The 25,654-nt window shown below is 43.0% G+C and overlaps 1 protein-coding gene across 2 annotated transcripts in view; it reads left to right on the top strand.

The window, feature by feature from the left end:
* Window positions 1-25,654, top strand: part of CDH6 (cadherin 6) — a 111,890-nt gene that overhangs the window by 39,967 nt on the left and 46,269 nt on the right. The window contains exons 1-2 of one of the 2 annotated variants that reach the window (XM_054019787.1): window positions 10,824-10,913; window positions 13,416-13,769. In XM_054019787.1, coding sequence (XP_053875762.1) covers window positions 13,539-13,769 — 231 coding nt within the window. In that variant the 5' untranslated portion in view covers window positions 10,824-10,913; window positions 13,416-13,538. Of the gene's footprint in view, window positions 1-10,823; window positions 10,914-13,415; window positions 13,770-25,654 lie in introns of those variants that run through there. The other variant, XM_054019786.1, reaches the window with a different exon arrangement.

The following is a 25,654-nucleotide window of genomic DNA, read 5'->3' as shown; positions in this document are numbered from 1 at the left end:
GTGTGTGTGTGTGTGTGTGTAAGAGAGACACACGTTGCCCCTTTAAGTACGCTGACCTCACTCTAAGTACACTGCCTTTTTAAGTAGATCAGCAAGTTGAGATAGCAGCGCTGCCAGCAAGCTCCCTCTGTCCTGAACCCTGTTGTGCCCCCCCCTTGCTCTGTGAAGCTGAGGTACAGGAGTGGGAGAGGGGGACATCCGGATATCAGCACCTCTCTTCTCCCCCCACACACACCTACACAGCAAGTAGGAGGCTCCCAGGAGCAGTTCCAAGACAGAGGGCAGGAGCAGCACATGGCAGTGGGAGGAGGAACACCTGAACTGCCTGGCAATTGATAGCTTGCTGGGGGTTGCCACCCAGGGAACTTAGGGGAGCGGGGAGCTGATAGTCCACCCTGGTCCCAAGAAGAATCAAACTGTTAACAAGGGCCTGGTCCTGCATCAAAGCAAATAAGAACTTTCCATTGGGCTTCAAAGGGCATGATCCTCTGCCTAATGTCAGTGGTTCTCAGCCTGTCCATTGTACCCCTTTCCCGTGTTGGATTTGTCTTGTGTACCGCCCAAGTTTCACCTCACTTAAAAGCTACTTGCTTACAAAAATCAGACATAAAAATACAAAAGTGTCACAGCACGCTATTACTGAAACATTGCTTACTTTCTCATGTTTTCCTGTATGAAATCTTAGTTTGTACTGACTTTGCTAGTGCTTTTATGTAGCCTGTTGTAAAACGAGGCAAGTTTCTAGATGAGTTGATGTACCCCCAAAAGACCTCTGTGTACACCCAGGGGTACACACACCCCTGGTAGAGAACCACTATCTGATTACAGATACAAGCATACAGAATTAGTTACCTAGATCAAGTAACCTTTCTTATGTTTTTGTCTATATGTGTATAACTACACAAAGCCACCCACCCAGAGAAAGAGAGAAACCACACACTGTATTAGATTTTCTCAGTATTTCTAAATGTACTAGCATTTAATAATGCTGCTTATTTCACCTCAAAATGTTATTTGCCAAGGAGTAATGTTGTTCTTATTCTTCTGTAGATTTCCAAACTTTAACAAATATGAAATAAATACCTAAAAAGGTAAAGTAATAAGTACTTTGGAAAGTAAATATACAAGTATTACATTAAATAATACTTCACACTTACCTTTAAAGAGCTTCAGAAACATTAATCAATCACTCTTCACAACTCTTCCAGTAGGCAGGTAAGTCATTATCAACTGATTTAGAAACTGACACAGCAGGGTTAAGTAACTTGACCAAAGTCTCCAAGAGAATTATAATGTAAACTTCCACTAGAGCTTAATACTTCCTGGCTTTAATTGCTGTGTTTAGACCCCTAGAACACACTTGGTTGAATTGGATTGTATGTAGTCAATCTCTATGAACAATGTGCCTGGCTCATCCCCACTTACTATTTGCTATTTAGAGCTGCCTACACTGAGGTTTTTAGGAAACTTTCACACCATCTGTAACACTGCTGCAGGTTCATTTGCACTCCCCATTGTAGGCACACCAGTGAAGATTACCCACAGGTGTTTTTACCCCCCCTGGGACCTAGCCCTACCTTGTGCTGGGTTACAGGACATGGTGGTTAAAAAGAGAAAACAGAAGCAGCTGGTCTACATTAGGGGTCATTCCATGGAGCTATATCATTGTTAGAGCAATGTAAGGAGACTTTCTCAAAAATCACAGCCTTCTAGTACAGCCAGTTAGTGCTGGTGTCAGAGAAATAAGGCCCTGATCTCATAAAGAGTGTTTGAACTAATTAATGAAGTACTGCTAATGTAGATCTTATAATTTTTAATACTATATTTGCAATGGAGCTAAATTTTCAAGAGGCCTTCCTAATTTTTCCTTGTGTGCTATTATTTGGTCACCTACACCTCAATAACGTGTGTGCAAAATGCTACTCCTGGTGTAGGTGGTGTAATCTGACTTGATAGCATTCTAAATCCATTTTCACTGATGTAAGTGACTCCACAAAGTGAAAGCCATATCAGGCACTGAGCCAACATAAAGGACTATCCTTGTTCTTCACCAATTTGATGACTCATGCTCCCTCTGCCTATTGTGCTCAATAAACATCACTAAGAGAATGTACCATTTCCCCTTAACAATAAGAAAAGGAAAACACAATGAGTACTTACCAGTTGGCAAAGAGAAGGATGCAAACATAAGATGATAAATACAAAATGGCCATTTGAGGACTACAGCTGCTATATTCTTATCAAAGAAGTTACTTTTAACTACTTTTTTGTCTGTATGTTGGTGAACCAGATATCTACTGGAGTCAAAGTAGTTAGGCTTTGATAGGAAAATCTCTTCTTCCTATGGAAATAAGAACCTTGTCTTCTGTCCTGGTGTTCTATTGGTCAGACATGTACCTGATGTTCTAGCCTTTGTTTTCATTAACATGTTGAGGCTGCTTCAGAAGGAACAGTTGAAACAACTGTAAGACCAGTTTGCACATGGAGGAGACCTGCTGCCTATAGGTCTCCTTGGTCCTGCTGGAAATGCTCAGCAGGGAATCTGCAAAAGGCTCCTGGCCAAAATTTCCAAAAGTGACTCGTGATTTGGGGTGTTTCAATCATTCGGTCCCCAATTTGAAAGACCTTAAAGGGCCTGATTTTCAGAAGATTGGAGCTGAGCATTCTCCAAATATCAAGTCCCTTTATGATGGCTAAGTCCATCACCTAAAAATTGAGGCACACAAAATCACTAGTCACTTTTGGAAATCTTAGCCAGGACCTGTTGCTGTGGGGGCATAGGACACCAGAGATCACATAGAAGCACAGGGTATCCAGAGGTCCTGAGGCAGGCTGGACCTCCTGTTTCTTTAAAGCCAACTCACTGATTTTGCACTATATTGTCAAAGAAATGAGAGAGAAAAAGTCAACCCTCTAAAAGAGATATGGAAGTACTGTGGTTGTTTATTGCATGTCTGAAAATGGGTGTACTATTCACACAGTGATGACAAAGCTGCAAATTTTCATGAAATGCAGCATGGGTTTGTTTGTTTTTCTGCAGTATTCATATCATTTCTTTTTTTCATCCTGCTGCAAACCTTTTGCAAATTGAAAGCCAGACCTTATTTCACCCACATCTGCTGGTGTCTGACTAGCGGTATTGATTGAAGATAAAAGACACACGCACTAGATATATCCAGTTCTATAAGTACTACTGATTTGTTTTTCCATTCAACATAGTTGATTCCTATACTCTTTTAGCCTACTCTCTATCAAAGGACAGACTAATGTTATTTAAAGGATTCCTCTTTTTTACATATTAGTCACATAACAGTCTCTATTTTAGTTTATGATGCATTTAGGAAACATTGCATCAGACAACACTGCTAACATTAGTAGGACAGATTCCGGTAGTTCCTGGTGCAAGGGCACAATGGTGTGACATGGATTGCACAAGAGTTTGGCTCTGCTGCACAGGGTTTGGCAAAAATCCTTTGGTAAATCCAGCTCCTTCTTCCTGCTAGAGCTATGCAGAGCTAACTCTCTGACAGGAAGCAGGATGGGATCCGGTGATAGTTGGGAAGTGCCATAGTCTGCGCCCTCCCCCCGCCTTCACTGACCGGTATACAGAATGAATAGCACACTATACTCCCCATAAGGTGGTGGAGCTACTGCTCTGGTCTGCATATCCAAGCATCTCATTAACTCCTCCTGGGGACCCTACAACGCTGCCCTCCAGTATGCAGACAGAATCGTGCCTAGCACAGGCAGTCAAATAGAATTGCATTGACTAAACACAAATATTTATGTCTTGGATGGCACACTGTTTCTTAGGAACAACAATTGCTTTATGATTAAGGTAGTGGATGGTGACTCAGGTTCAAGTCCCTTTTCTGCCTCAGACATTCTTGTGTGACCTTGGGCAAGTCACTTAATGACTCTGCCTCAGTTTCCCTTCTGTACAATGGGAATAACATTTCCTCTGTCTATCTTGTCTACTTAGATTGTAGGCTTCTCAGGGCAGACACTGTGTATCATGATGTGTATGTACCATGCCTCACACAATGGGATCTTTAGAAACAAAATAAAATAATTATTATGAATAATAACATTATTTAAAAGCCAATTGGAATGTTGAAAATATTTTAAGAACACCATCACCATTTGATCCACTTACGAACCACTTCACGTTCTCATATCCAAAGATTTCCTGGTCATGTGATTGTCTCCCCACCACCCCCACCCCAACAATTACCAAGGAAACTTGTTTTTTTTTTCTCACTGTTTTTTTTTACATGTGTTTTCGCATTAGGCCTAGAGGAGCTCTAGCATGTGTTCAGGATCACTAGTGTTAAGTCAACAGGACTTCTCCTCAGGTCAGGGAGGCCAGGCTAGCAGATCCTGAGGAAGGATGTGGGGCTGTTGTTGTTCTGGTGCATTGATTTATTTTCATAGCAGTTCTGTACCTTCCTCCTGCTGAGTGAACTGAGTAAAAAAATTCCTTTGAAAGACAACCATTGATGGCTGCAATGACATTGTGTGTTCAAGGTCTTGACAATGCACCTATCACCTTTGGGTTTTCATTCTCTCTTAGCCCTGTCCTGTGTCATGATTTCAGTGTGTATCTGGAATAAACCTGACACTACATCATAGGGATTTGTATTACCAAGGTCTCATAACATAGGTGAACATTGCAAAGATTAAACTTTCAACAAGATATCTGTTCTCTAAAAGAAAATGATGCTTTCCTTATTTGTGGTTGTTATTTACAAAGGATAGAGAATGAAAGGAAAAGGCATTTGGGTTTCAGAGCTGTAAAAGCTAATTCACACAAGAACATTATCAGGTGGCGCCTTTCAGATCTAACAGCTCATAAGTTCTAAAGTGGGCTAAAACTCAACCACTGCCATTTAAGTCCAAGTCCTTTATGGACAAGTCTGCAAGAGCACCTGAACAACTGAAATTTAGCCATTACCCAAACTACCTATCAAAGAATTCTTTAATACACATGAAAATCACATATTTGGAGACCTCCATTTTCTCAGAAGAGCTGCAATACCTACCTTTTGCTTCAGTGATTGCTGCTTCACCCCTTTCTCTCTCATAAAGGAGTAGTTCTGTTGAGGCCTTTTCTTTGTATCTGAAGTTGGTTTTAGTAGAAATAGGTAATTGTGTGCATGTGCAACTTCTAAGTGGTTTTCTATATATTTGTGCGTCCTGAACTGGTTAGGGCTCTGATCACTGAAGGGCACTGTCCCTTTCTTATGGCCTTATAAGAACTGTACTTATACATCTGAGCAAGTATAGGACCAAATCCTCAACTGGTATAAATCATCCTACATCAGTTTATACCAGCTAAGGATGTGCCCCACAAGATTTATCAAGATATATAAATAGCATAGGTTATATTCAAACTTTGATTACACCACCTTCTGCCAGTGTAACCCAGGAATGTGGTGGATTTTCCTCACCCAAATGACCCAGTTTTGCTAAATACCCAGAACCCCTGCTTTGCAAATTGGTGTTGGCTAGAAAAGGGGCATGGCCAGGGCACCTAGTAGATTTGCTAATTCAGGTTATCCCCAGTGCAGTATCCCACTGTGCATCTCCTATGAGGTCTCAGATATAAATTAAAGTTGCCCTGGTAGAACCCAGTGGGAGGGCAGTGGATGGCAGGTTGCTGTCTTCTCCAGGTGATGCAGCTGTCATTGATGCATGGGGGCGATTTGCCTCATTCTTGCAACAGGGATGGTGGGGTCAGACAGACCTGCACACAGACACATATACAGAGCATTTACTTCTTGAATTAAACAGCCAGAGCAGAATGCCAGCATTTTTTTCCTAACAAAGGCTGAGCAATGGCCCTGCTGATTGAAATAACAGGGGGATATGTTTCCATTTGTTTCACACAAAAAACAAAATCTAAAAAAGAAAAACTATTAATTCAAGGGTGGATTCAAACCTACTCTACAGTACTCCAACAGCACATTTATATCAATGCTCTGTGTACTGCTCCCCAGCTTACACCCCACGGCAGCATGCCAAGCGTTCTACCCATTTGCTTTTCTACCGTGAGAACAATTGGGGTTCACCAATTGCTGGGAATATGAATAACATTAATCATTAATAGAGATTAATGAATTTGTATCATAGATTTAATGTGTATAGCTTGGACCCAGTTTTGGGACAGTGAAGAAGCGGTTAGAGGGGAATAAGCTGTCATGTGAAATGCGGAAGTGAAACTGCTGCAAGAGTCTCTACTAAAATTGCTTAGGTACAGACTCATAATGGACATGTTTGCTGTGTTGGACCCAGACTTGTGACCAGTTGTGTATGTGTGTGTTTGCGTGCACACGAACATACACACACACACATGCACAATCTATATGAATATGTGGTCACGAATGGCGAGGTCAGCAAGCGTCTAAACAGGGGGGTCACATCTGGCTCCAGAAGCTTTAGAATGCTGATGGTTGCTGACACACTTAGAAGTGCTGACCTGTCCTGCTAATCTGGGAGATTCTGTGTTTTTCTGGAAAATGACCATATCTAGATTCCTATTGGCCTGTATCAAATGTCTCCAAACTGGGCCCAATGTCAATTTGTCAAGGGACCATGAAGGAGATGCCATCGGGGGAAGTAACAGAGAAGCAAACACCAAAATATTACTTGCAAGTCCAAAACACCAGGACATTGCTTCCTGAATTTCAAAGCCAAATCATCATCAAGCCAAAGTATCTGAGAGAGAGAGAGTGAGAATCAGGGAGCATGGGATATGGAAGGATTAATGGCCAAGCTAAAAGGACCTGGGATGTGGTAACACTGAATAGCTCAAAAGAATAGCCATACTGAGTCAGACTGATGGTCCATCTAGCCCAGTATCCTGTCTTCTGACAGTAACTGGTGCCAGATGCTTCAAAGGAAATGAACAAAACAGGACAATTATCGAGTGATCCATCCCCTTTTGTCCAGTCCCAGCTTCTAGCAGTTGTAGGTTTAGGGCAGCATTTCTCAATGCAGCCACATGCAGCCACCAGGGGCTTTTCTTGCAGTCACAGCCTACTAGGCAGTGATGTGGAGTGGGGGGAAGCAGCCCCTCCCCAGGGCCGCCAGCAGAGGTTGGGCCCTGTCCCAACTCTGGAGCCACAAACGCTGGAGGAGCAGGCAATCCAGTGTGAGTTTCCCACCTTCCCAGGGACAGGGGGGCTCAGGGTTCCAGCTTCTTCCCTGGGTGATGGGCAGCAGGCTCTGGCCACATGGTAGCGGGTATCAGGCTCCAGCCATGGAGCTTTGGGCTCCAACTTCAGGCTCACCCTACCCCGCATTGTCCTTGGCCCCCACTGTGTCCTATGGCCCGGGCTTTGGCTATGCAGTGGCAGGCTCCAGTCCCTGGCTGCAGGGCTTTGGATTTCGGGTTCTGGCCCAGGGCTCGCCACCCGCCCACCCCCATTGCCCCTGGCCCTTTCTGCCTCCCTACCCACCTCCCCATCTATGGTTTAATTTGTCCCTCAGCTTGCCGGGATTGAGTAAATCTACTGTGAAAAGTGATATTTGTATGTTTGTTAATATAGCTTTTCATTGCCTCCCCGCTAGCTAGCAAGTCTGCTTCTGTGAAAAGAGATATTAACTAACATACAAATATCACTTTTCACAGCAGCAGACTTACTAGTTAGCAAATCTACTAAAGAGAGAGCAACCAAAAAGTGAAAGAAGCAAAAACAAAAGACAAGAACGTGCAAAGCACCTTATATGTGTTTCTATTCTGTTTTGGTCCAGTAAAGAATAGAGACAACTGTACTTTATTTTTAAGTTTGCAAAAAACCCCACAATCCTACATAAAGAAATTACAATGATTTGAACAATATATGTGCTACTTGTTTAGGAAAAACAAATTTAATTAGGTATTTTAGGAAAAATTGTCAGAGTGGTCACTAGCAAGAGTTGGTGGCTGCACTCTGAGGCCACCAAAAATTTGTTGTGAGAACCCCTGGTTTAGGGACACCCAGAGCATAGGCTTGCATCCCTGACAATCTTGCCTAATAGCCATTGATTCCTCTATCCTCCATGAATTTACCAGTTTCTTTATTGAATCATTACACTTTGGGCCCCTCGCAACAATTTCCACAGATTATGCATTGTATAAAGAAGTATTTCCTTATGGTTGTTTTAAACCTACTGTCTACTAATTTCATCAGGTGACCTCTGATTCTTGTGTTATGTGAAGGGGTAAATAACACTTCCTTACTCACTTTCTCCAGACCATTCATGATTTTACAGACATCTGAATGGTGTGGAAAAAATCAATAAGGAACTCATAAAGCCTACTCCTTCCGAAGTCCTGTTTAAGGGCAACCACTCAGTCAGCTGTGGTTAAAGCAAAGGGGAGATGGGAGGAGCACCAGACTGGTCTGGTGAGAACTCCACTCCATGTTTCAATCTCCTTTAACATAGCTGTAAATACCACCTGAGATGAAACCTGCTGAAACAAGCTGAACTTGTTATCTCCAGAACCAGCCACTGAAAGTCTGAGCTGAGGAATCCATTCCCATGCCAGCTATCCATGACGAATGCCAGTGACTCCGGTGCATATACTTTCTTTCATTAAGTGATGGCTCCATTAATTAAATACTTCCTAGGAAGTATGTAAATATGTGCATATATCTATAGCAGGGGTAGGCAACCTATGGCACGCGTGCCGAAGGCGGCACGTGAGCTGATTTTCAGCGGCACTCACACTGCCCGGTCCTGGCCACCGGTCCGGGGGGCTCTGCATTTTAATTTAATTTTAAATGAAGCTTCTTAAACATTTTAAAAACCTTATTTACTTTACATACAACAATAGTTTAGTTATATATTATAGACTTAGACAGAGAGACCTTCTAAAAACATTAAAATGTATTACTGGCACGCGAAACCTTAAATTAGAATGAATAAATGAAGACTCGGCACACCACTTCTGAAAGGTTGCTGACCCCTGATCTATAGCATAGGTAGTTTAAAGACATTATCTATATATGTAAGGTTTCACAGTTGATGTATTGGTATGCGTGTAAATTAAAAGATTGTTTATGAATATCATTAGGGAGAGGTAATTTTGAATTAAGTTTCAGAGTAGCAGCCGTGTTAGTCTGTATCCGCAAAAAGAACAGGAGTACTTGTGGCACCTTAGAGACTAAGCCTCTAAGGTGCCACAAGTACTCCTGTTTTTTTTTAATTAAGTTGGCATTTTTAGCAATTAAGTAATTGTCTAAGGTTTCGATCCTGCATGTTACACATGTGCTTAACTTTAAGTGTGTGCGTAGTCTCTCTGAAGACTGTACTCCATGTGCAGTGACACTGCATTCATGAGAGTGCTCCCACCAATTTTTAGATTTCTGGATTTTCAGGGTTTAGGCACCTACCTCCTTTAAGGCACCTATGAAAATCCCAGCTTCACTTACTATACATTTGTTCTCACAGAGCAAATCCAGTTGTTTCAGATAGTCATATCAGATAGTTCTGCACTGATATTTTAGCTAATTAATACACTGAGTTCCCAAACACCTGATCAACTGGAGGTTGAGAAAGGGTCACTTTAAATGTCTTGCTTATTGTTTTGTTGTCTGTTTTTGTATTATTTAAAAAAAAAATAAGGAAAACAGAGAAAGGATCATGTGACTTATATTTTCTTACAACACCCACAAAGCAAAATATTTTTCTGCCTGAATGACTGATTTTTGGTTAAAGAAACAATAAACAAAAGTAAGTATAACTATAAAATCTCATGAGGAAAAGAAAGTCAGAATACAGTGACTGGAACATTCTGCATTGGAACTGAAAGACAAAATGTCAGCTGCCTCACAACCACCAGCATTGATACTCATCTGTATTTAAACGTGCAGCATAGAGAACAGAGAATGATCACATCTTACTTCAGTTACTTAGCGAGTTACATCACTATGACCTGGTCTGTAAGAGAGCACTAGTACCTGATAAATCTGAAACTATAGCATCTCTAGGGCAAAAAGGCCCTGGATTTAAGTTACTTAAATAGATTCCACATGTGAGGCCTGATTCTAAAGGTACTGCTGAGTACTTGCCACCAATACAGAAGTCAATAGGGGCTGAGATATACAAAGTATAGATAGCTAGATAGATCCTTTCAGGATCATACCCTTACTGCAGCATTTCTGGCACATCTCAGCTGGGAAAAATAAAAAGCTGTATTTCACAGCTGTGATATCATCCTCACAAGCTATATTTCACCAAGAGCTGCTATAAAACCTCTCCCATGACATCACAGCTGTGAAATATAACTGGCTTCAAGTGCAGAAAACTCCCCCTCAGGAATAATTGTTTCCTGGCAATTGACAGAGGACTGTTCCTTTAAATGGCTGGTGTGAGCCCTGTCCATGTTGTTCTGCCCTTGCCAGCACTGCTGAGGAAGTGTTATGTACAGGAGCATGGAGATAATGCCCCTCTGCAGGATTTGTCCACAGGGATAATGAAAAGAATGATGGGGATGCCTGACAAAATGATGATTTCCACTATCCTGTGCCCCAGTGGCACATCCAGACTGCACTAATGGCTAAATAATAGGTTTACTCATATGCTGTGCTCCATATCTCAGACCCTTCCTCCCCACTAAGGGGACCCATGTGCACACAGCCAAATCTAACTTATCATCAGTCATTTTACATCTGCACTCGGAGCAAATATCATGACAAGCATGCTGTCAAATGGCAGCTTGCCAGAGCTGCAAACAACCACGGTACTAATTAACTCACCTGTGGAATTTGCAATCACACTCTAAAGCTTGCTGCCAGGAAGACTCCTGACCAGAAAATGAGAATTGCAAACGCCGTGGGAGATGGAATATTCTATCTCATACCACACCGGAGAAATGGACCAAACTCAGAGGTCGTGCATGAGTAGGAGTGTACATTGGAACAGTGGTGAGTAGGGGGAGTCTTAGGGTATATCTGTACTGCAGTCAATGGGGTGATTATAGCTCAGGTAGGCATACTAACACCAGCTTTAATCTAGCTAGTGCATCTAAAAATAGGAGTGACACTGTGGTGGCCAAGGCGTAAGCAGGCCCACCCAGAATGCTGAGAACATACTTGCAATCTTAGTATGCACTGAAACCCGTGCTGCCATGTCTTCCCTGCTATTTTAGCCATTCTAGGTAGATTAAAGGTACCTGAGCTGCAATTACACCTTCAGCTGCAGCATAGATATATCTAAAGTGAGTCTAGAGGGCATTTAAGGTGGTGTAACATACACATTGTAGAAGAAGGTATAAGTTATACCAGTTTCAGTCTCTCTCTGTCTGCCTAGCTTCCTGCCTCGGCATTTATATTAGTATTGCACTTACTATTATACATTCAAATGCCTTACAGTCCAGAACTTAAGACACATGATTATTTCTCTTTCTCACTGTCTATTCCTCCAATCAGTGGGACATCTCTCTTTGCAATAGGAGAAAGGGTACATATGTTCAGCGGGTATATTTTCTGATTGCTACATCTGTGATTGATGGGGCAAATTCAGCCCAGGCCTAAGTAGACAACTCCCATGGACAGCAGGGCTGAAGTGTTCCTGTTTGTCTAATGAATGTTAATAAGAGTTAAATGCAAAAATCCCCTATGCATCAAGAGGGGACTAGACACTGCATCTCAGTATCAAACATTCCCTTTTCATTCCTCCTGTTAAAAATGTCTTAGCACAACACAGACTTTTCACAGGTTAACTATTTATTGTATGTTACCTTGCAGAGCAGTAAACGGGCATTATTTTAAACAGGCTTGCTCCATTACCAGATATTCCTCTAAAATAGCTAAATGGTGTGTGTGTGTGTGTGTGTGTATATATATATATATAAAGGGTTTAATCAAAAAGAAATGTAAGAGGTTTGGGGTTATTTTGTGAAGTTTATAGAATAGTGACAGACTGAAAACAGTGGCTAACACCAAACATAGTGCATGGTTTCCCATCCAACTCAGTTACTGCATCTCAAGGACCAAATTCTGCCTGACATACATCTTTGGAAGCAAAGAGACTTCAATTCAGGGCAGCATCTGATCCTTAATAGATGTCATTTCCTGAATAGAGCTTTGTGAAATATTTACAACAAAACCCCAAAACCTTATTCTCTCCTTGTTTTAGATTTTGATACAATATTGAACCATCATCATAAAAATCTTTCTTTGCAAACATTTTGAGAGATGATACACTGAATTTTAAGCAAACTCAGAATGATTTGTGGTTTTGTAATGAGACTGAACAAAATAAATTATTGCAGTTTCTTTGTGAAACTCAGCCATTTCATCCACGTTTTGTTCAGGAGTTGTTTGGGCTCGAACTAGGCAAATTAGTCACTACAAAAAACATTTTGTAGGAAATGTCTTTCTCATTTGTGTTCAGTATTCCTAAATGTTCCCTGTTCGTTACTCATGTCACACAATATCATTTCTGCTCCCGGATTGGATGTCTGAAACTTTTTAAAAAATAAAAAAGGCAAATTGCAAATAACAAACTTGTGGAACACATTTTTGGGGAACACGTATTTATTCATGCTGAAATTCATGAACTTTGTAGGGTTTGTGATAATTTTCACAACTACTCAGTGGGTGGCCAACTAAGGAATAACAAGGATAATACCAAATAATGACTATTAAGACCCCACAAATCATAGTGAACCATCTCCATGCTTTTATTCATAGATAGATATAGGTATTTAACTATTTAACTAGCTCTAGTTTGGACCTAAAACTCAAAATGAAACTTAGGCAATTAAATACCTGGTAAATCAAAATATTCAGCAAATGCCCTGAAAAGCAAAATCACTGAGTTTCACACATGTCTAGTACTCAGGAGAGATTGACAACTGTGCCAACTTATCCAACTAACCTTTTCACCTGGTCTGGCGCCCTGGGGTGAAATCTGGCACAACTGACGTTAATGGCTCCCATTGACTTTAATGTGACCAGGATTTCACCTCTAATATAGTAATTCTATCCTTATCAGGTTCTTCAAACACATCCATCACCACGGTTTCTGTACCCCTTCCAGTAGTATATTTTGTGATGTAACCAGTACATCTCACATGCTGTGTGATCTGACCGAGACCACCAAAATCAGCTGAATCCTGAAATCCAGACATGAAAGAGACAGTGAAGTAACCCACATCAGCTCATCAAGACAATAACCCCAAACTAGTATTTTTAAGTAATGGAAGAAAGAGAGAAAATAAGTAGCAGAGCGGCTTCCTCCTACTCAGCTCAGATACTACATTTGGTTTATTTGAAGGACCACTTGCAGCATTTTAGAACTGAAAGCAGCTTAGAGCTTTTCAGCAATTACAATTACCGATCTACCTTTTTGGCTTATTTGCTCTAGCTCTGAATGTTAAGTACCTCTGCAAATGCTTGATATGTTGTCATTTTTCCTTCCAGAGATCCTTTGAGACTGCAAAGAACATTAAAGAAGGAAGAAGGAATGAACCTGGATTCTGTGCAGTAAAGTAGATTGCTTTGAGGCCAAGAAAGAAATCACTGCGTAGACCTGTTTGTGCTGTCATGATGATAACTTACCATTGCTTCTGGCTGCTGTTCTGGGTTGCTCAGCCTCACCAAAGTTTTTCATCTCCATTATCCAAAAGGACTAGGGGCTTTCCAGAAAAGGAAAAGGTTTTGGAACTGTCTGGAAATAACAGGAAGGAGTTTACTCGTTCCAAAAGGAGCTGGATGTGGAATCAGTTCTTTCTCTTGGAGGAATACACAGGCTCTGATTATCAATATGTTGGAAAGGTAGGAGTCTTTTATACAAAATTATGTTCTGATTTTTGAAAGTTTTAGGAAGCCAGTTGTTGTGAATGGGCAGGAATGATGCACTGTACATTTCCAGGTGCTGCTTCTTCTCTGATCACTTTGTTAGGATGGGTTTCACAGTAGCAGCCGTGTTAGTCTGTATCCGCAAAAAGAACAGGAGTACTTGTGGCAACTTAGAGACTAACAAATTTATTAGAGCAGTTCAGGTGAGACGATTGCAACGTGAAGCTGAGCTACCCTAAAAACAATACCGAGAAATGGAAATGCTCCGATCTCACAAATTAGGCCCACAGCCATTCATATATGTTTATTCTAGAGCTTTTTTTTTTTTTTTTTTTTTTTGCCTTAAAATAAGAAATGCAAAGCATTTGTATTAGGAAATTCTGGGCCAGATTCTCAGCTGATGTAATCTGCCATCTCTCCATTGACTTTAATGGAGTTATACCAATGTACAACAAATGAGTATCTGGTCCAAGATATTTTAACTATATGTATAATTAATGTATGTGCAGTCTCTGTGAAGTGAGCCAACACCTGTGTCAAGATTATAAATAAAGAGGCTCAAACTAGAGAGAACTGTACCCTTGAAGTGCCCTTATTTTGACAAGAGTTCTTTCCACTTGTCAAAAAGTAACTCTTTCACTGCTCATTCCCCACTTCAGCTTCTCTGTTGCTGCCATTTTCTTACGGTGTTGGGAAGCTCCATTGAAATCTCAATGACTTGCTGTGGCACACGCGGTATGTAGGGCACTGCTGGAAGAGCATTTGACACGACATGCTCGGCACATGAGGAAGCAACAAAACAATTCCAACGTTTTCTGTGATCAAAGTATGGTGATTGTTAGCCCCTCCTTCCTGACTATATCTGCTCCCCGTGTGCTGTAGAGTCACATCTACTCCCTTCACTGAGACTATAGAGCTAACCCAGTTATGGAAGAGCACGATTGATGGTGCCTACAGCAATATAGAATCTATAAAATTGCCAGCTAAGTCCTGAATGCAAAAGCTAATGATAAACGAGGCAGAAAGAACACAGTTTCATTTTCTGATCCAAGGTGGGGCTGTGCCTGGTCTAGCTTCCTCTCAGGAATCCTGGACAAGTCAGCAGACCATGGGGGCTTGTATTTTGATCTCCTTCCTCAGAGCTTAGATCATTCCCATCAGAGTAAGTGCCTGCTCCTGATGCTTGTTGATCAGCTGTTTAGCCAGAGGTGGAAAAGACATCCCACAACCAGCTGAAAGTCATGATTCTAGTAAAGGAAGATCTATTCACCTGCTGCAGTATTGCTCCAACTAGGATAATCAGCATTCATGAAAAGTGCTCCCAACTAGGCTATACAGGAGTCAGCCAAATGGAGTGAGTGGTCGGTGGGGGGATAAAGAAGCCAGGATAGAGAAGAGCTAGGAAGAAAGGAGGAAGCTTGGGGGAAGAAGGAATCAAGAGGAGAGAGAATGAGAAGGAAGTTAGAGATGAAGACAGGGGGAGCAATGAATGGGACAAAAATTTAGAGTTGGGAAAGAGAAGTTACCCATAGACAGAACAAAAACTGAAAAGACTAAAGATGAGAAAGGGGACAAGAACAAAAGAAAAATCCAAGGGAAACATTAAGCTTTTTTGTTAATAGAGTCATAAGGTTGTGGAAGAAACCTATCTATATAAATACACATTGTATATATGGATAGAGCAGGGGCAGGTTCTATATACTGCCCTTTGAACTGTAAGTTCTGATATCAAGCCCACACAAATCCCAATAGCCCTCTTCTCCCCAGTGTAGAATTCAGGTAAATGTCATTGACTTCCATCCTGTACGGGGAAAGAATAGGATTGCAGGATGAGTTTGCAGAGTGGCAGTCACAAAAAAAGCCTCTTTGGACCCATAAACCAAGCAAGTCTGATGTGGAGTCACTGAGAGAGAATAAATGTGGAGGGCCAGAATGTTATTTTTAGAGTTACTTTTCTGTCTGGAACTGGCAATTTACTATACTTACTGTGGCAAAGCATGGAAATGACACATGATATATAAATGTCATTGATTCTGTGTCCCTGGGCTGTTCAGAAGTGGCCTTTCACACATCCTTTGAGTGCCAGAGCTGCTCACACCCTTGTCGTTGAACAATTAGCCAAGAGGCATGAAAGAGCAGCCATTTGTTATCAGACATAGTTGTGTGTTTGAGTAAGGGTAAAGGATAGAAATAGCTGAATGGCTACAGACAAGGTAACCAGGCAGTTTTAGTGAACAATTAAATTTGACTGGTGTGGATAAATGAAGATTAACAAACTTACTTTTATTTAGCATGTTTTATCTCAAAGGGTGTGAGCCTTAACTCGTGACCTGCAAAGGTGAAAAAAAAATAGGGTAAAATGTTTTGCTTCTTTATGCTGTATAAAGACAACAATCACACAGTGTGTGTATAGGGGAGAATTTGGCTCATATTTTATGTTAGAAATTCTATTGTGTCTACTCTGTATTTCTGGGAAACTACAGATGGCTGGGGAACTGGTTGGACTTTGACATAAGAGACATCAGACACATGAAAACTGATTTAACTGGGAGGAAAAAATGGTTTTACTCAGATTATTTGAAAACCTCTTTTTTTGTTTAACCTCTATTTAACTCAAACACCTGAATAAAAAGCTAGGAGAAAAGCTGTCTACATTAAAGATTCCACACCTCTGCCCCTTCATTTATCTGTATATGCTACAAGATCATCATTATAGGAGGAGAGTGGTTTTGTGGGCATAAGGGCGGGGATCACATAGGATTGAAGTGGGAGAGGGGAAAGGAATCTTGAAGTAAAAGAGAAAAACAGAGGAAGGAGTCAGAAAGGGGAAAGAATATTGAGAGTGAGGCTGGGTAGCTAAAGGTGGAGGTGGTAGGAGAGGGGCAAGATGAAGGGAAACCCAATCCCCAATGGTAACACAACAAACATGGGTCTGGATATATTTTCCCCCAAATTTCAGAGTTGATTTTACCAGGAGGCTGTGAAGCCTCCTCCCAGCTGCTGTTACTGAGCCCTCTATCCCGGGTAGGCCCATCTGGGTCCAGTGGAGGAGAGGTCAAGGGAAACTGGAAGACCTTAATTTATCTCTAGCTGCTAACTGGCCATGGCTGCTTTTGGAAAGGAACACAGATGTGGTCCTTCCAAGAACATGTAAAGACATATGAGATGGGTAGGAGGAAGTATGCACTGCCTCTAACCATGCTTTGCCTATTCCATGAATCAATCAAATACGTAGGATGAAATCCTGCCCAGGGATTTTCCCACTGAATTCAGTGAGTCAGGAATGGATTCCCCCTCATTCTCTGGGTCTGTCAATGCGCCATCATTGAGGAGCAGTAAATTCACTTTTAAGATAAAGGTCTAAATGTGAGAGAGGGGGACAGTAGGGCTCGGGGAGCAGGAAGGACATTATAGTCTAGTTTAGGTCCAGATTTTCACAAGAGCTCAGCATCCACCATCAGGGTAGGTTTTGGTGACGAGGTGGGAGTTAAGCACTTTTAAAAACCTGCCCCGATAGTAGATGCTGAGCTCTTGTGAAAATCTGGCTGTTAGTGTCACAATTTCAGCTGCCTAGTGCTGGTTATTATTATGGTTTGTATTGTGGAGCCCTAGGCATATACCAGGACCTCCTTGTGCTAGGCATTGTACAAACATACTGTCCCTGCCCCAAAGAGCTTACAATCTAAATACTTTTGAAAATATGTTCCGTATTTAGGTGCCTGAAAGAGCACGGAGCTCTTTTTGAAGTTGGGCCCCAGTTTTGTGTGCTGAGCACTTGACAATGAGCCCTCCTAAGCTTTCATATCACACAGGGTGTAATTTTGCAAGTGCTAAGTACACCCAATTTCCATTGACATCAGTGGGTGTTAGCTGTATGCTCAGCTCCACAGTTCTTATTATCCAGTTACTGCACGTCTGTGTTTCATTCCTGTATAGTCAAGAAATGAAGACTTAAAAAACCAAAAGTCTCCACTGTAGATTAGTCCTAGACATAATCACAGAAGGAACTTTTAGAAAAGTTCTGGGCTGGAATTATTCATTGTGCTGCTGACTAACTTGCAAGCTGTGGCTATATGCTGGAGTGTGACTGATGGGTAGGGTGACACTTTAACCTGAAGATGTCTTTTCTTCTGGTTCAAGAATTATGACACTTGGCAGGGACTCAGTCCCAAAATAAAATACGAGTAGTATGTGGCATAAAATACAGATGTGCCCAGTGCCACTTTACAACCTAAAGCATAAATCAGCGTAAATCTGAGTTGGTTTAAAAAGGTACCTCCTTAGTGAGACTTAGTAGCGTTAGGGGAAATGCTCCATTAAATTCCAGGGGGAAGTTGGAGTGTGGGTGCAGTCATGGAAATATACATTTTGTTAAGACTGAAGTAGAGGATGAGCATGGAGATAACATATGGATACTGTGTACAATTTGTATATGGTTTATGCCTTTAACAAGACAGTGTCATGGGCTACATGATGACCACCAAAAATAACATCTGCAACATATGTCCGTTCATTGGCAGGATAAGTAGGTTTGGTAAAGCATGCACTTGCAAGTTGTTGTCCAATAAGGGAATAGGGTGCCTCTTCTTTTTGACTGAAGAAATATCTGCACAAATCTTAAACCTTATTTGTCCACCAAAGAATAGCTTCCAGGACTGGTTGTATTTTTGATAACATGGAGGACAATTCTAGAACTGTGTTGTCACATTCTGGCAGTCTGGCACCCAAAAGAACTTCTAGCCTTGCTTTTCATCATCACTATGTCTTATTGATGTTCATCTAATTCAAGCAGCATGTTTGCCTGTAAGCTATTAGATGTTACTACCTGTACCCCCATCATAAACAATCCTCTTCTGCTGACAACTCTATTTTTCTAGAAAAATAAAGTCAAAGTCTCTCCTCTACTATGTGGTTTTACAATGGAGAAAGAATCTATTGCATTACTTTGGCCAAAACAAGAATCTTTTTGTTTAGGTCAATTTGTACCTCCTTGGCTGTAAAGGAAGGACCTCTAGGAAAGAAGGAGAGATACTACAATGAGTTTACCTTTGGTTGTGTCTCTTTCAGAGGCAATTGGAATAGCATGTTTCCCTGAAGACTTGTACCTGACCATTATATTTTGCAATAATCCCCAGAAAGCCAGTTAGAATTTCAAAAGCAGGGAATTTCATCCTTACGCACACCAAAGAAATGTGCTGCCCAAACTGTGTGTTTCCAAAAATGGTGGAAATGTAACATTTTCCTGGACTTTGTAGCATCCAGCATAATCTTCTGATTGGAGAAGGATCAGGATCCAGTTCCAAAAGCTCAAGACTCATTTGCTGAACTGGAAGGAGAGGCAAAGTTTACAACAGCTGATGTATCCAAACCACATTACAAGTAGCATTTAAGCCATATTTAAAAAGAAAACAATGAATACTGTGAGCACACACAAAAGGCTCTCAGAGGTGAAGCACAGAACTCTCAACCCAGGAAGAGGGAGCTGTTCCGGGAGAGGGAAAGGCCCCCAATGTAACCTGGACTGCACTTGGAGCCTGCCTATGTTATGGTAGCCTCCCTGGGGCTACCTTACGGGCCACAGAGCTGCCTGGAATCTCAATAGTGCTGTGGCTCCACCTATGACACATCCCTTCCACCATCAGCCCCTGAACACCACCTATGCCAGTCCTTGCAAGGGAGGATGGAGGTGGGATCCTTGGAATGCAGCCTCATGACTGTCTACTCCTGTGCCTCCACTGGGGGAATCCTCCCATGTCTGGATACAGGGGTTTTCAGGCCTCTTTATGCCTCTCTAACCTTTTTACCTGGTGAGAATCTCACCCGTAGGGTTTTATGTGCTTTTCAAAGCAGCGAACAAATGTTCGTTAATTACAGTAATATGTATGATGCCCTTGTGAAGTAAGTATTACCATCAGCCTTTTTCCAAAAGGGAAACTGATTCACAGAGAGGCTAACTGACTTGCCTACAACCATGGTACAAATGAGCAGCAGAACCAGGATTAGAAGTTAGGAGTTCCTAGCGGCTGATGCTTTTATTCAAGCTAGCGTGCCTGTGTTTTGCTTCAACAGGCTGAGCAGAGGTAGAACAAATGCCATGAACACTTCTGCACTTCCTTTATTCTTCCTCTCCATCATTCATATTTTATGTTCCATTTGACTTTCCCAACTGCCCTTCATTCCCACATTGAATCGTACACATACACACGTACGCACCTTTGACGTATATTCCTCTTTGAAAGATATACTCGTGTCGATGGAAGCTCTCTGCATTATCGGCTCCTGTGGAATAGAGAGAACTTTTGAAATAAGGGACAATTGAGAGGTTGGAGGCCTAGGCAAAGAATCTAGAAACAGTTTGCAAATTTCAGACTGTCCCAGTTGTGCTAAGAAAGTGAATAATGAGAAAAAGGGTGGGGCAGGTGGAAATATGGTTCAGAAAATGACAGGGCAGGAAATGAAGATCCTTCACTATATCTGATCCTCCTTGTTATTGATCTATGTCAGCCATCCTAGATTCTAGGTGCATTACAGCATTGTATAAAAGCAAATTCAATACATTATGAGGACTCACCAAACCATATCTCCTCCAACTCCAAACAGCATTTCCCAACACCACCTCCCCATTCTCCTCAACAGCCTTACCAACCTAGAAAAACCTAGGCAAACAGATCTTAGAGTGATTTAATAGAGAGAAAATATTAACTATGTGGCCTACTGTCATTACTGACTCAGTTACTTGCTTTTTATCTTTGAACTAAATTATTTCTACCTGTACCTTGCTAATGAGACACCCATTCCATTACTCACATTTGGGGGCACTTCCTAGTCATCAGAAGAGGTTCCTAAAAATCTCCTTCTAGGCCCTGCTTCCTGCAAAAGTGCTCTAGCATTGCCATGAATCATATATAGCAAAGATGTTCAAACTGTTGTTCATGGACTACTGGTAGTGTGCAGAGTATCTCTATCTAGATCTTTTAGGTACCTAGGTGACCCCATTACTGTAGCACCTCACACTCTTTGATGTTCTTATCCTCTCAACACCCTGGTTAGATAGGGAATGGAAGCACAGAGAGACTAGGTTGGGATTCACAATGGTATTTAGGCATCTAACTCCCATCACTTTGAATAGGAGTTGGATGCTTAAGTACCTTTGTAAATCTCACCCTCAGTGCTTAATTTGTAATGAAAGAGGTGCCAGGGCTCAAGCAACGTTTTACATTCATAACTGATGCAACAAGCCCAGAGGTGCCAGGGCTATGAATTGCCAAGCCTAGAGGTGCCAGGGCTCAGCCCGGGCACACATTAAGCACTGCTCACTCTAGAGTGACTTGCCCAGGGTCACATAGGAGGTTTGTGGCAGAACAGAGAATTATATTGGTGGTTCCTAAATCCCCCTAACCACTACAATTCTGCCTCCCTCTTGCTGGTGTTTTGCATTGAGCTGGCTTATCATATGGTTAGGACCCTACCAAATTCAGTTCCATTTTGGTCAATTTCATGATCATAGGATTTTAAAAATCGTAAATTGCATGATTTCAGCTATTTAAATCTGAAATTTCACAGTGTTGTAATTGTAGAAGTCCTGACCCCACAAAGGAGTTGGGGGGGGGGGGGTGGGAGGTCACAAGGTTATTATAGGGGTTGTTGCGGTACTGCTACCCTTACTTCTGTGCTGCTGATGGCAGCAGTGCTGCCTTCACAGCTGGGTAACTGGAAAGCGGTGGCTGCTGGCTGGGAGCCCCACTCTGAGAGCCAGCAGCAGCACAGAAGTAAAGATGGCCTACTATGGTATTGCCACCCTTACTTCTGCGCTGCTACTAATGGGGCGCTGCCTTCAGAGATGGGCGCCAGGCCAACAGCCGCTGCTCTCCAGCTGCCAAGCTCTGAAGGCAGGGCAGACATAAGGGTGGCAATACTACAACCCCACCTAAAATAACCTTGACTCTCCTGCAACTACCTTTTTGGTCAGAACCCCCAATTTGAGAAATGCTGGTGTCCCCCCTGTGAAATCTGTATAGTATAGGATAAAAGCACACAAAGGACCAGATTTCATGGGGGGCGATCAGATTTTATGGTCTGTGATGTGTTTTTCATGGCCATGAATTTAGTAAGGCCTGCCTCTCGTCTAGAATTCCAGCCTCAAAAATGCCTTAAAAGACCGCTAAAAATGCATTAATATTTTCCCTGGTACACAGCATCATACAGTGCATGGAAAAACTGCATGACTGCAGGTGAAATCAAAGTCTTAGATTATTTAGTTTGTAATCTCTTTGGGGAAGGAGCCATCTTTTTGTTCTGTGTTTGTACAGCACCGAGCACATGGGCATCTTGCTCCATGATAGGCCTCCTGGGCACCACCACAATGCAAATAATAAATGAATAATGATCATAATGTCATCAATGCAGTACACGCAGAGAGCATGGTTACTAACCTGTAAAGAGTCCCTCATTTCAGGCTCAAAGTTCCCTCCATTGCTCAACTGTTATTCCACTGTTAGTGGCTGTAATTTATTCTCAAGCAATATTGAACCATGAGTTTTAGGGAAACTTTGTTTTAAAAATGAAGTCCCAGCATTTCCAGTTACATCCTTTACTTTTGTTGTTCCTGTTTTCCTCCTTTGGGGACCTTGGTTCACACGGGGGCAACAGTAGATTGAGAGCTCTGGCCAGTCAGCATAACATTTCAAAACATAATCTTGAAAAATGTGCTGTAATGTGACTAGCTGCTGTCAATCTCCGTGCACTAATGCAGACTGCAGCTTGCCGACCAGCGACTCCTTTTTGCTTTCGTGTGGTGAAACAGAAACCTCAGCATGCACTACATGTGTTTCAGTGTTCAATGGAGCTTGTATTTCTAGGGAGAATCTGAGATGGCCGATGAAGGAAAGTGAAGAATCCCCCTCTGGATAGTGGTGGAGGGAGCCCCAGTCCCCTCGCTCTGTTTTTTTAATCTCATGGAAAAACAACAGCAACAAAGGTTGTGAAGGAATAAATTGCTAGTTGGGGCTAAGGGGTAAAGATGTAAGTCAGATTTGCAGAGGAGTGGGAACAGTGGTTGCGGGAACCAACACTCACTCTGCTTTGGTTTCACTGTTCATAGAACAAGTGCATTCTTGACAGGGCCGGCTCTGGCTTTTTGGCCGCCCCAAGCAAAAAAAAAAAAAAAACGGGGCGGCCAGAACGCCAAAGCGGAAAAAAAAACCCTGCAGCGCGGACGGAGCACGTGTACAGGGGGACCGGCTGCGGGGGGGAGGGGGAGGGATCGGATGGGAGAGGGAGAGAAGGGGGCGACCAGGGCTACAACAGGGGCGCTGCCACGCGGCCCCTCCCACTGCGCCACCTCCTGCCGCCTGCCGTGAGGGCTCCGCTCCGGTCGGCGGGGAGGGAAGGAAGAGGACTGCCCTGCAGGGCGCTCTGGTCCTCCGCACCGCCGCCTCCTACAGGGCGGCCGGAGCGGAACAAAAAAAAAAAAAAAAAGTGGCCATGCCGCCCTAGCCTCGAACAATCTGCCGCCCCAAGCACCAGCTTGCTCAGCTGGTGCCTGGAGCCAGCCCTGATTCTTGAGTAACACCATCCAAAAGATATCCTCAACCCTTCCACACCCAGACTTGCTTGTGAAACACAGGGATCAAAGTTTGTCATGGTGTCTTACTGAGGAGTATGACCCAGAATACTCTACAGGAGCCTTGCTAGATTGGTTACTGCACAGGAGAATGATCTCTACCGATCTAATACTTTTAGAGCCCTCAGCCCTGTAGGATGTGAGCCCCACCATCTCCCTTCACTGAACTGCAGGTGTTGTCATTCACCAGAAGATGTCTGTTGAAAGGAAGAGGCTATGTACTGCTGCCATTAGCCATGCACTCACTCATGTTCACATAATCTGCCCAGAGTCTCTTTTGGGATGTCCTTCCAGCCTGGCCCATTTTATCTCTTTATGCTGCAGGGCAAAAGGAAGTCAAGCAAAGTAACTTGTAATATCCTTTGTGTGTGTGTAGATAGAATGTAGCAGATGTATTAGTAATAAAAGCAGGAGTGGATTTACCATGAAACAAAATGCAGGACAAATCTCATCTGACAACCAGCCCCCGAGTCCCTGCCAGTGGTGCAGCAGGGCTCAGGCAGGCAGGCTGTCTGCATGCCGTGGCCATTGGCCCCACAGCACTCCTGGAAGCAGCTGGGTGCTGGCAGGTCTCTGTGCGCCTCTGTTGGGGAGGAGGCGGCTCCGCGCACTGCAGCGCACAGAGACCTGCTGCCCCCATTTCCCTAAGGGGCACGCAGAGACATGCGAGCAGTGCTAAGGTGGCTCCCTGCCCACTCTGTCTCCCTTCTTCCACACCACACCACTCCCGGAAGTGGTCACCGTCATGTCCCTGCGGCCCCGCCCCGAGTGCCGACTCTGCAGTTCCCATTGGCCGGATAGTGGTGGAGGGAGCACCAGTCAGCGCCTGAGGGCAGTGGCGTGTGGAGACCCCCAGTTTTCCCCGCCTAGGAGCTGCTGCCGGAGGGGTGTGTGTGCCGGTCGCTTTGGGAGTCATGTTGCCCAAGGTAAGCACCACCCCTCTTCCCCCCTCCTGCATCCCAACCTCCTGCCCCAGCCCAGAGCCCACACCCTGCACCCAAACTTCCTCCCAGAGCCTGCAGCCCTCATGCCCTCCCACACCCTAACCCCCTGCTCCAGCCCAGAGCCTGCACCCAGCACCCAAACTCCCTCCCAAATCCCAATCCCTGCAGCCCCTCCTGCCCCAATCAAGGTACCTCACTTTATTTTCATTTACTTCCCATTACTTATAATATAAGAGGAGGATGAAGAAAAAAGAATGAAAAATGGGGGAGGGAGATAAGAGAGAATGTTCTTTTTCTTGGCTGGGTCCCGCGGGGGGGTGGGGTGGGAGGGAATGAAGCTGCGCACAGGGCCTCACTAACTAAATCCGCCACTGAATAAAAGATTAAGTTCTCCCCTCCTCTTCCAGCAGTATATGGGGGAGGGCAAAATAGCTAGAACCGGTGGCCCATGCCATATTTCCTCCTACCTGGGACCCCTTGGAAACCTCTCCACCAGAGCCCTATAGAGTTGGGATTCCACGGATCTAAAGGGCCTGGAACAGGAGAGATTGTAGTGGGGAGCAGTCATAGCTACTTTCCACAGCATGGTCCCCTGCTGATTTCATATCAGATTTGTCTTCTTGCAGGTGGGAGTCAGCAACTCTCAAGAGGCATAATGGTGGGGGTCAAACTCCCTGTCCAGAGAAACTCTGGTAAATAGAAGATGGTATTGTCTGCGCTATAGTTTTTTGTTAGCATGAGTTTGTGCCTGGCTGCATTACTCCTGGGTAATGAAACCCCTAGTGAGTTATGCAGATCATTCCAAACGAGCTCGGATAAGAACTTTTCGTTGCCTCATGCCATCATGTATTATTCTCCTTCTGGAAAATATTTTTCAGAAGACTAGTTAGTTTCTTAAAAAAATATTTAGGGTGGTTTATGGGTGCTTGGTTTTCTATTGATCCAACATACAGACTTCAAAGGCAGAGAACAAGTATAGTTCATAAACATTAAGCACCTCCAAAAATGTATTATACAGAATAATATAATGAAGCCCAGTACTGGATACTGCACAACCCAGCAGGGCTAGACACAAATGCTGCTGTCCCACTAGGAAGGTTGGGAAAGATTCCTGGGTTTTCAGTGGAAGTAAACCCTCATTCCTAGTTCATGAAATATTGGATCCTAAACTGTCAGTAGCCTAGGACCAAATATCACTTATCCTGCACTCTGACTAATGTAATTTGGGAATATTTGGTAGGTGGGAGAATGTAACAAAGGGCAGTGTTGGCCAGGAGAATCCCTGTTAACATGGC

The sequence above is a fragment of the Malaclemys terrapin genome, chromosome 2, assembly GCF_027887155.1.
Source record: "Malaclemys terrapin pileata isolate rMalTer1 chromosome 2, rMalTer1.hap1, whole genome shotgun sequence".
NCBI classification, from domain to species: domain Eukaryota; kingdom Metazoa; phylum Chordata; order Testudines; family Emydidae; genus Malaclemys; species Malaclemys terrapin.
The sequence above is the reverse complement of the archived record's forward strand: the minus strand, read 5'-3'. Positions and strand labels throughout refer to the sequence as shown.